At 33.9% G+C, this 12,178-nt stretch overlaps 1 protein-coding gene across 1 annotated transcript in view; it reads left to right on the plus strand.

The window, feature by feature from the left end:
- CC2D2B (coiled-coil and C2 domain containing 2B) overlaps nt 1-12,178 on the plus strand; it is a 51,082-nt gene that overhangs the window by 1,680 nt on the left and 37,224 nt on the right. Inside the window, exons 3-12 of the mRNA XM_087932456.1 lie at nt 779-871; nt 1,298-1,475; nt 3,871-4,004; nt 4,116-4,241; nt 4,930-5,130; nt 6,296-6,393; nt 8,274-8,414; nt 9,538-9,601; nt 9,747-9,868; nt 11,512-11,689. Coding sequence (XP_087788582.1) covers nt 779-871; nt 1,298-1,475; nt 3,871-4,004; nt 4,116-4,241; nt 4,930-5,130; nt 6,296-6,393; nt 8,274-8,414; nt 9,538-9,601; nt 9,747-9,868; nt 11,512-11,689 — 1,335 coding nt within the window. The remainder of the gene's footprint in view (nt 1-778; nt 872-1,297; nt 1,476-3,870; nt 4,005-4,115; nt 4,242-4,929; nt 5,131-6,295; nt 6,394-8,273; nt 8,415-9,537; nt 9,602-9,746; nt 9,869-11,511; nt 11,690-12,178) is intronic.

Here is a 12,178-nt window from a genome sequence, read left to right on the forward strand (position 1 = left end):
TGTTTCAAATATTGCATGTATTAATCTAAATTGGATTCTTAGTTTTAAATAGTAATTTCCTTTGAATCAGCGTGAATGTAGTAGACTATACATACTTAGATATTTTCTCAGATTATAAATTCAGATTATTATTTTTTTGCCATGTGAACATAAACAGATTATTTTGGAATTGCTGTTTTACATTAATCTAAATCAGGGTATCAAACTGGTGACCTGTGGGCCAGATGCGTCACACACCCACCCCAGTTCTGCAAAGGGGAAAATATCATGAAATGTCACATGACAGCAACGTGACAATGCGAGTTTGACACCCGTGATCTAAACCTTACCACACAGAGCATTGCCAGCATGTTTATATTCTTTCTTCATTATATCTTCCCAGAATTGTTTAAAATGGGGAGGAATGGATCCAGATGCTATTTCAAAATGTCTAATCTCAGCATTTATACAGATTTTGGAATAAATGATAAAGATGTAGTAGTATAGGATAATTTAGGGAGTGTTGTTGTTTAGTGCCTGTTGTTTAATTAACAAATGTATATGAACAAGTGACTACATAGTTTTAGTTAAAGGGTAACCTATGCATCTTTGAAACATAACAATGTCTCAGTGAGGAGTGGATGGTTGCTATTGTAAAATAAAGCATAATCTTTGAGCGGTAACTGTTATTTTAAAAGAATATGAGGACAAATAAAGGAAAATATCTTTAGAAGAAAATAAAAGGTGGCTGGTACGATCTATCAATAGTTATTCAGCTATGTTCTTTTATCACTCTTAGAAAGAAGTACCTTTAGATGAGGGTTTTGAATTTTTTACATCAACTTTTGAAGACCACTCCAATATGAAAGAACTTGATACTAATGTTGGACAGGTATTATTATTCTTGACATATGAATTGTTTTTTTCTTCTTTTATTTGAGAGGCTTGTAGTTCTTTCTAATAAATAGGTATAGAGCATCATAATGCTGTATTGACACCTTTATCCCAATATTTAATTTGTACAAAAGTAGAATCCAGTATTGTCCTCCTGGAATTCTGTTTGTTCTCAACATCTACTCCAAATGATTAAAAATTTTCCAGCCAAACTTTGAAGGTACATGGGAATTTAAAACAATGGATATCATTGCTTTTCATTCAGACTGGATTTCATTTATGAACATATTATTTTCTAGGAATTACCTATATCAATTCAAATAATTCAATTGAGATATGGTTTCATGTTCGTTTTTATTCACTTATTTATTATTTCACATTGAATTTATTATTTCACTTTGTTTTTCTTCATGATAAACAATAGATATCAACAGAAGGCTGCCTTCAAAACATCTGTAGCTTAAATGAGCAAACTCCACTGCTTGTCCATGTGAAAGAAATGCTGACAGAATTACTTGAAGTAAAATCTCCTGCCTGTAATTTCAATAAAGTAGACAAGGAAAAGGGATGGAACCAACTCTTTATTCCAAACACATCACCAGGTGATATACATTTCCAAAGATAATATAACATTGATACTGTTTTTATAGACATAAATATAAATATGTCTATCTGCTGATTCAGGACAGAACTTTTATCAGGTGCAGAATTTAATGTAGTTTTCATTTTTGCTAAACCTATTTATACTGCTGTAAATTTCACCATAAAACTGTTTGTAAATGCTAGGGAACTTTTTCATGCTGCAAAAAATGGCATAATGGCATCATGTCAAAAAAAGTGCTACCCCTGCCCGTCCATAAAAATCTATATATTGTGCTTGTGTAAAATGTCTTAATGTAGAAGGAGGAGAGAACAATGTTAAATGCAGCGATTCTTAAGAACAGGCCAAAGTTGTGTCCCCAACTCAGGACCAACATTTTCATTGAGATATGAGTTCTTTGTCATTGTGGAATATTCGGAGTTATTATGAACACTGAAACCATTCAATATTAATAGACAGAAGAATCTCAGTGCTGTATCAGAGGTCATATCTAGCAACTTAGGAAGGAGCTGCTTGGTAGCAAAACATGGCATATCAACATTATCCTGCCCTCTTCAAATCATGAATGAAGACCAGTTAGATTATGGGCATAATTGGCATAGTATCTTGATGAGATAGAAATCATGATAGATTTTGTGTAATTTCATTGTCTTATTTCTACATTCAAGGCTGCACCTCAAGGGATGCAAAACTGCACCAATGACATTACAGCATTTTCTTATTTATCAAGGAGCCATGGTCAAGTTCTATATGGATATTTCCCATTAATGAACACAGAGATAAGGACCAGTTATTTCCTTAATTTTTTACCCCCAATGTGGCTCCCATGGAAAAAAAAATTGTTTTAATGATTCTTCCCTCCTGCCTTTAATAGTATTGCCACTGGAAAGAATACTTGTGCCATCTAGCTCTTGCAGTCATTTCTTTATATTAACTTTTTTGCATAGTATGATCCTGGTTTGTAATACTGTGGGATAACACCACAGCTATTCATCAGATATCATTTTACATCACCTCATAATGGGGATGAGGGAACAAAATGTGCAAAAGGTGAAGTGGGATCTGGTATTTGTCTATTAATCACCTTTAACATGGCACTTCCCCATTGGTGCCCAAAGCCAATTGGCAAAGTCAGGTTTTCAGATGCTTACAAAAGGAGGGTGGGACCAGACCTCACTTCAGGGGGTAAGATGTTCCAAAGGACATGAGCCATGACGGAGAAGACTTCTCCTGGACCTTGCCAGTCAAAATTACTTGACTGACAGGATGCACAGCATGCCTATTCAAGTAATCTGGACCCATGCCATGCAGGGCTTTATAGATAATAACCAGCTCCTTGAATTGTACCCAGAAGCAGACCGGTTGCCAGTGCAGCTTGCAGAACAGTGTAACTAGGCCATTCTGGGAGCCCCAAAGGTTGCCCATGCTGCTTCATTCTGCGCCATTTGTAGCGTCTGAATGGTCTTCAAGGATAGCCCCATGTAGAGATTCATTGAGTAGTCCAGATGTGAGACAATCAGGGCTTGAATGACTGAGCTCAGGATCTCCTGATCCAGGAAAACTGAAGTTTTGAAGCTGTGCAAAGGCAATTCTTCTGCAACTGCTAAGTGTTCTTCATGCTATATGCTTTCTTTATAGAAGAGTCGTTCTAGACTTCCGAACCATTTTGGTATTTTCCCCATTTTTCCTAGGTCTTTATTTTTGTTTTAAAAATATGAAAAAAATAATATAGTAAAATGTATTTTAAAGTAATGATCTGCAGATCACTGCCAATTTTTCCAAAGAAGAAATATGAATTCAGTGTCTGATTTGTCTAGTGGCTGACTTTTTTTATTTAAAAAATTGATGAATCTGTTCTGATTAGGCCTGAAAGGACAAGAGAATAGCAAAGGAGCACCAAAAGAAAGTTTCAAGAAGATCGTGCATAAACCCTTTGAGCTGGAACAGAGATGAGCCTTTTGTAGCTCTTTTTTGTCTCCATGCTATGGGTCAAGAGGAAAACATTACCCTTTTTTAAAGAGTATTTTTTTAAAAGTGGGTAAATATCAAAAATGATACTTCTGATAAATCTTGGTAGCATATTCAGATAAGGAAATGCCATAATTGGTAAGTACAATATTTTTGTACCCAATTGTTGTACCCAATTGTCTCTATCTTATGACATTTCAGATTCCCTTAATCTTTCCATAACTATATGAGAGCAGTAAGAAGCTTAGAAGAACAAAAGTTGGAGAAAATAAATTTTTACTGGCAATTCACTTTGTTATGAGTATCATTTGTAGCAGATTAATATGGCTGCTATTATAAATTTATACCTCTTTCTTAGTATATAACCAGTTAAGGGAAGAAAACTAATTAGTATACATCATTCTTGAAATCATCTTGATTATTCTCAGTTATACATAGCTGTAAGCTACCAAGCAATATGTTGCCACGACTCCTAGAAGAAGAAGGATTTTACATTCCAAGAAAGCCTCATATTCCTAGGAAGATGTACCACAAAATGGAAAATCGCCTTCAGCGAGAACGGGTAGATATAATTTGCTTTTTTTTTAAAGAACTACTTTCTAAACATTTGGTTTTTTTAAATTTATGTTGGTTTGCTTGATTTTCTTTATGCTTTTGAATCATCCTTATCAAGGCAAAAGGTTGGTTTGAAGAAAGTGGGGAAATAATATCATTACCTTCTCCAATCAAGCAATCAAGCCATCATATACCGTCTTTCCCTGTTAAGACTGTCACAGAATTAAAGACAATATACAGAAAGGTTTGTTTTTATTGTTTCACACTACTTCACAAAGGGATATTTCATCGGATAACATTCAGTATGCATTGCTAGAAGTGTTACATGTGTTCAGGAACACTTACATTATATTTTAATTGTTTTTTTCACCATAATTAAATAACGATTTGTGGAGGTGGTGTTATTTGTGCAAAGGCTGCACTAGCATTTGGAATTTCATAAGATAGGTGGAGATGCTATGATATAATTGCTTCATCACTTTCCATTTGCTTTGAAGGAGACATGAATGAGCAAGCTGCAAACATCTAAGAGATCTCTGCTCATTTTGAATTAGTTTTTAAAGCCTGGCTGCCTGTTCAGGCCTTTCAACTTTGGGTTTTTGTTTCAAATGTTTTAGGGGACATAAATGTACCTATCACATCCATGGCTTTGTCACATATTGCTGTTTATTTATACCAAAAAACTAGTCCAGTCTCATATGTAATAATTAAGGTTGAAATAATTCTTAATACTGAAATGGTGTGAGAAAAACACAATTTTCTATGTTGATTCATAAACAGTTTTATCTGTCAGGCCAAACAGGTTTTTCTCACTTTGGATTCATTTACAGAACCTGCTATAAAAATATGCTTAGATAGAAGTACAGCCTGTATTGTTGCTCAGAATTTCTTTCTTTGAGAGAAAAAATTGTGTTTTTCATCTCTCAAAATAGGCAACGCAAGCGGAGTTGGAAAATTGTACCACGTTTGATGTCTGTGAAATGTATCAACTAGATCTTAACATATCAAGTATTGTCTTCAGTCATCATTCTCTTTTTAACTGTGAGCAAGTGTTGGCTGTTAAGTTGCTTGATATTTATGAATGCTTTCAGAAAAGGCAAGAGCAAAACGTTACTAACTTGCTTTCTGAAAAAGTAAGAGAATACTTTTGTTATATTTTAATATAATAATGTTTAAAAGGATGTTTAAATGACTTCAGATTGTCTCAATTTGAAAACTAGAGATATCTCTAACTTTAATATATATTGTCATAATATCTGTACATATTCATTTTGAAATTTTGATTTGATTAGGGCTCTATTTCTATATTGCTTCCAATATTACAACATAGATGAGACAATAAATTTATTATTAAATTTATATATGCCAAATTAACATTCAGAATAGTCTAAAATATATTTCCTAGAAATATGTGGGGAATTGTTGTTTCCTCCCATCTCCCTGCCAGCCTTTGAACTGTTTTTGTTTAGAAACAATTGAATTGAATGCATGAATTGCATTCATGCTACATATTTATTTTGCGCACTTGGGAACCAGCCCTCATTTACAGCCCTTGTAGCATTCTGCAGCCACAATGTTTCACTGGAAACCAGCGTTTGCTTCTGGTTTCTGACAAAACACCCCGTAGTGAACAATGGATTCACCTAACAATTGCAGCATTCATTTAAAAACTATGGTATTTGATTTATGACTGCCACATTCACTTAACAACTGCCACAAAAAGCTAAAACCAGGTGAAGTCATGTGGTGTTTTGTTTTATGACTGTTACAGCTTACAACTGAAATTGGATGCTCAATTACAATTGTAAGTCAAGGACTGCCTGTAATAGGACGTATATAACTGTAGTCAATGTATGATAATATAAATATTTACACTGGATAATAGATACCTCTTTTAGAACATTGTGATGACAAATTCCATTTACCATATAGAGAACTATTTATGGCCATAATTTGTTTGGTTTCCTAAAACTGAATCTCTAGAAGATAAAAAAAGATTCTAGAGAAACCAATTATCCTCTAGTGCCAAGTCCTTTTAATAATAATAGCTAGCTGAATGAAGTCAGATTGCTTAGTTGTTGTACACTGAAGTTTAGGATTATTTATTTTTTATGAAACAAGTATCTCTGCTGGAATTATGCAGAATGTTTGACTGTTCTTTTTATTTTCTGTTATTACATCATGGTTGCAAAATTTTCCACTATAAATATATGCATCAGTTTTACAAACTGCCTTTTCTACTTGTTAATACTAATTCACTAATAACAATTAACTAATTATAAATTATTTTTATTACAGCTAAAAGCCTTAATAAGTGCAACAAAACTAGCAAAAACAAATTTAAAAACAGGCCAGTTGAGTGCAAACACTGTAAAGGATTACAGATCACAAATAAGGTATCTTGTACAGAGGGGGGCTGTACTTACGTGAATAACTGGTTTGCTGAGAGACTTTATTGCATAATAAAGCCTACAAGATTCCCAAAGAGAGCATATAGCTGCTCAAAATAGTAGCAATTTCAAGAAATTTGACAAAAGCAACTTCATTAGACTATAGTAACAGTTTCTCAGGAAGGAGGGAACCTATTCCAAGATGAAAGTTATTGTTTTACTTTTGTCATTTGCAATAAATATAAATAAGTACCTTTGATCAAGTCTATTCGTGATGATTGAGAAACATTAGATATGTTTTTTCCAAGATAGTTATAAATATTAGAATTTTTCTCTAATTATATTACTCTTTTTCTGTCTCACAATTAATAAACTGCTAGAATTACAGGTCCAACCAGATGTGTTGTGAGAAATCTATTTTCAAGTTAGCCTATAGTTTTATAACAGCTGAAGAGTTAGATTAAATCCTTACCCGATATTATTGTCAGGCCTAGCCCCAAAACATCATAGCACATTTTTTTTATTTCTTTATACCATATGGACAGAATCTTGCCAGACTAATTCTATATTACCCTGCCCTAAACCCTGGGAAACTCTAGGGAGTGGTTATCCTAAATCTCTTCCTCTTTCCACAGTCCTGGTCTGGAGTATGCTGTCTCTTGTCTTGATGATAAGACAGCTGGTTTTATTTGTAAATCAAGTGTAACATCTTTTTCTGTATCATTCTTGTAACTTGTCATTTTTAAATCCAAACCCCAAACAGCTTTTCAATATTTGTGGAATTGAAAGCCTGATTCTCAATTGTATGCTGTTCTGTCACCTCTTTTAAAACTATTTTTATAGTAGCAGACAATTTTAAGAGAAATTTCTGAATGGATTGTTCCCAAATATCCCTGAATTTTCTCAAAAGTTAAAATACTTTTCTCCATTATGTGTTAGTATATCTTTTCTCCTTTAATTAATTAATTAATTAATTAATTTTTACCCCTTTAATAAGGAAAAGCGATGCCAGAGATTGCTCCAACTATTGCATGATTTCATTGATTTCTCATGCAAACAAGATTCTGTTAAAAATCATTAAACAGAGGCTAAAAAATGTCATCGATCAAGAGTTATCTGATGTAGAAAGGGACACAGCACTGGAGATCACATTGCCAATATTAGATGGATTATGGAAAAGGCTTGTGAATATCAAAAAGATATTTACGTGTGTTTTATCAATTACAGAAAAGCTTTTGACTGTATAGAACACAATAAGCTATGGGCAGTTTTGCATGATCTTAGTGTTCCAGCCCACCTGATCAGATTCATTAGCTCGCTCTACACTGATCAGGAGGCAACAGTGAGAATACATTATGGTGACACAGACTTATTCAGGATCAATAAAGATGTTAGACAGGGATGCATTTTCTCTGCTTTTTTGTTCAATCTGTATCTGAAATGATAACACAAAAATTAAATCTGGAATTGCCTGATGTTGGAGTGAAGATTGGAGGAAGAACCATAAACAATTGGAGGTATGCAAATGATACAACACTATTGGCTGAGAATAAGGAAGATTTGGGAAAAATGATCTGGAAAATCAAGGACGAAAGTGAAAAAATAGGACTAAGTCTTAATATCAGAGAAACAAAGATAATGACAACAGTTGCAGAGGTCATGAGGCATTTAAAAGCAAGAAGGAAATTGAATTAGTTCAAGAATTTATCTTCCTTGGATCCAAAATTGTTGATACTTATACTTTTTATAAGTATATAAGAAAAGGTTTTTGGTGTATGTGCATTCTAAGCAGGAAAAATTAATGTTTAGCTTTTATTGTGCCTTCAAAAAGTAGAATTCTCACTGTAATTTTGTCATTTTTTCTTTCCTATATTCATTCTAAAAAGAAATACTAAAATATTATATGACAAAGAACAACAACGAGACTATTCTTTAATACAAAGTATGCTGAAAGTGTGGAAACAGATGAAGACTTTACGCAAACAACAAGGCTTTACCAGTACAACTATAAAGATTCAATTTCAAAGGTATAAGACAATCACAATGCAATTAGAATTTGTAAATTAATTCTCTCTGAAAAGTAATATCATGGCAATGGCAACGTCCAAGTAATATTCAATTATCTTGGAAAAAAATATGTATCTTTAAAATTAACAAAGAAGAAGCCTAGAAAACATAAAATCTGCATTTAGCCTAATACGAAGAGAAATTTCCAGAAAGCTCAGTAGAAACAGAATATAAATAGCTGCTAATTTTTATTCACATAATATCTGAATATTGAAGGTGTTTTGGAATATTATGATTTAGTCTATGGTTTAGGCTTGTTTCATAATTTAATTTTATAAGCCATAATTAAGGCTAATTGTAGTATGTTGATTTAGATGGAATAGCAAACCACTTTTAACCAAGTAAGGTTTTCTGAGTTTTAAGTGTCCTTCCTAGATACGCAATACAAAGATTGAGAGAACTGATAGAGCCAAAGTGGTGCTATTTAAAACAATGGACAAAGATTAGGGAGAGTCCAACTAATTGGGTTGTTTTGGGCTACTTGATCTCACAGGGGTGTTGGGAAGAAGAAGGTCAAGTAAAATACTAAAAATTAAAAATACCACTGAATAATAAATTGTAGAAGATGCAAATTCGCGTTTCTTCATTTTGCATTAAATTATATTCATGAACCGGCCATGCAGAGTTGAATTTTGGGGCTTTGAAACATTACTGGAAAATCCAACTGTTTATTGCTAGAATATAACGTGATACAAAATTTTATAGAAGTGGACATTTGCTATCACCAAATGCCATTTAGAGCCTGAAGCAACTGCAGCAATATGTTAATCATATACTGCTGTTTCCCAGACTATAATTTAGTGATAGTATTAAATAATTAATCAAGTTTATATTTTACCTTGGACTATATTTTACCTTGGACTTTCTCTTGATAGCTGGCATTTTTAAATTCAGAATTATCATTAGAAGCTGCAATTTATTACAATGGGTATGAAGGACAGTGAAAAAACTCTCCACTTTTCCATCCTTAATTGCGTTCTCCCTCCTTATTAAAAATGAGAGGAGAAAGTAATATGTTACCTGGTAACCATGGTTGACTTCCTGAAGGTCTATTGTTTATTTTTCTATTTTTTCATATTCAAGACAAACTCATAATTCTGAATTGGATGAATATCTAACTAAAATATCAGAAGATGATGAAAAAGAGGTAAGAAAAGGAACAATAAACTGTTGTGAGGTCAGTAAACCTGTGTAGAAATTTATACAAAATGCATTTGAAAAATAGCAGTACAAATTCAGATATTATTGTTTGAGGGAATATTGATTATTATCAAAACATTATTGAATTCTAGGATTCTTTGGACTCAGTTTCTACGTCTCAACCTGTAACAGACCTTACCGAAAGAAAGAAAACACTTTTCATCCCTCATATGACCTTTATATCAGAAATAACACCAGCAAAATTATGCCCACTGTGAGTTGCACATTTTTTCCACTTTGTTTCACTTTTCAATGACTAATTTTTTTAAAAAATGCAGATGTATTCTTTGGCATCTGTAAATAAAATGGCTTCTTTCCCCCCTTACCCCACTTTATATTGCAATCTGCTATAGAATAGGTCTTTTTTTGGTATCACCTTCTAGTAGCACCTGAGCAGCCCACCTGAACTAAAGTTCATTCAAGCTCTCTAGAAGAAGACAGTGGTTAATAGTTCATCTAGTCCTCGGCTTATGTCCATTTGTTCAGTGACTGTTCAAAATGGACATAGCAATAGCAATTAGATTTATGTAGCGCTTCATATATCTTTACAGCCCTCCCTAAGCAGTTTACAGAGTCAGTATATTGCCCCCAACAATCTGGGTCTTCATTTTACTGACCTCAGAAGGATGGAAGACTGAGTCAATCTTGAGCCAGTGAGAATTAAACTGCTGAAAGTCAGCAGAAATAGCCTGCAATACTGCATTCTAATCTCTGAAGTTCAGGCCATCATAGCACCACTGTATTCACATGATTCTAATCTGGGTAACTCAGGTGCCCAACTCACAAATATAACACCATTGTCACTTGATCGCCATTTGCAACCTGCTGTGCCAGCTTCTCATAAACAAAGTCAGTGGGAAATTTGTCAGGGAAGGTTGCAAATCACTCAAATAAGTCATTTCTGCTCTTTTTCCCACCAGGGTAAGCTGTCTGCCCACCTGTAGCTTCTGTTGGCCCTCCCAGGCCTCCCCTGTGGCAGCCTTCCACTCCCTTGCAGCAACCCCGTGCACCTTTACCTTGGATTCTCACCTCTTTCTGCTTAATGATCCATATGTTTTGGGATTGCAATCGCAACTGGGATTGCCCAGGATTGCATCACTAAGCAAAGCAGTCACATGACATTGTACTTTTCAACTGCATCACTTAGTGATGGCAATTCTGGTCCCAATTGCAGTTATAATCTGAGGACCACATGTATCAAAACCAGGAATATTAACTAAATCACACTGCCCTGTCTGGATAGGATGACCAAAGTGTCCCTGTGCCAAAATTGGATTGAAATTCAGACTGAAAATTTAAACCTTAACTATAAGTTTTATTTGGAATACATTGTAACATTAACATTGTACACATTGTTTTAATGGTCGGAACCTCAGTCTAGCAAATGTATATAGGTAGTCCTCGACTTCACTTAGTGACTGTTTGAAGTTACGGTGACACTGAACAAAGTGACTTATGACCATTTTTTAAACTTATGACTATTGCAGCATCCCCATGGTCATGATTTACATTCAGATGCTTGACAACTGGTTCATATTTATGACCGTTGCACTGTCCTGGGATGATATGAACCCTTTTTGCAACCATCTGACAAGCAAAGTCAATAGGGAAGCCAGATTCACTTAACAACCATGTTACTAATTTAACAACTGCAGTGGTTTGCTTAACAAAGAGTCTTAAAATGGGGCAAAGCTCACTTTCTCATTAGCAACATAAATTCTGGGCTCAATTGTGTTCGTAAGTCAAGGACTACCTTTAAATGCACGCTTCAATTTTTTCTGCAGAAATTTATGTGTAGTTTCTTTTGTGTGACTGTATGGTTAAATAAAATATTAACTTTAATTTGTTTATTTTTAGTGTAGAACAGAACAGAAGAGAAAGGGTCAAAATGGAGAAATATTTTATTAAAATATATTACAATAATAAATTGGTCTCTTGTACTCCAGACTTCCCTCTTCGTGACGATTTTAAAGTTATACTCCAACAACATTTTAGAATTCAGATTTTAAACTGGTCTGAATCCCTTCAACTAGAGGTATCTATGCAGTTGCAAAATATTGCATCTGAAATCTAATAATCTTCTCTTTACAAATCCTTCATCTAATTGGACATTGTTCTGTTCCTATTATTTTGAGAGGGAATTTTTATATTTAATTATTTTATATTGGAATGAGCATGTAGTTGACATGCTTGTTGAATGAACTTACTATGTGCTCAATACCGTTTGAAAAGATACTGGTAGTCTTCAACTTGCAATAGCTTGCTTAGTGACTATTTGAAGTTACAATGATATCGAAAAAAGTCCATTGACCATTTTTCACACTTATGATTGTTATAGCATCTCCATGGTCACATGATTTACATTTGAATGCTTGACAACTGATCCACATTTATGACTGTTGCAGTGTTCTGGGGTCATGTGATTACTTTCTGCAACCTTCTGACAAGCACTCAATGGGGAAATCAGATTCACTTAATAACTGCATTACTAACTATCAACTGCAATGATTCATTTAACAAATGG

Source organism: Pseudonaja textilis, chromosome 4 (genome assembly GCF_049901715.1).
Source record: "Pseudonaja textilis isolate UNSWEBS1 chromosome 4, rPseTex1.2, whole genome shotgun sequence".
NCBI lineage: Eukaryota > Metazoa > Chordata > Lepidosauria > Squamata > Elapidae > Pseudonaja > Pseudonaja textilis.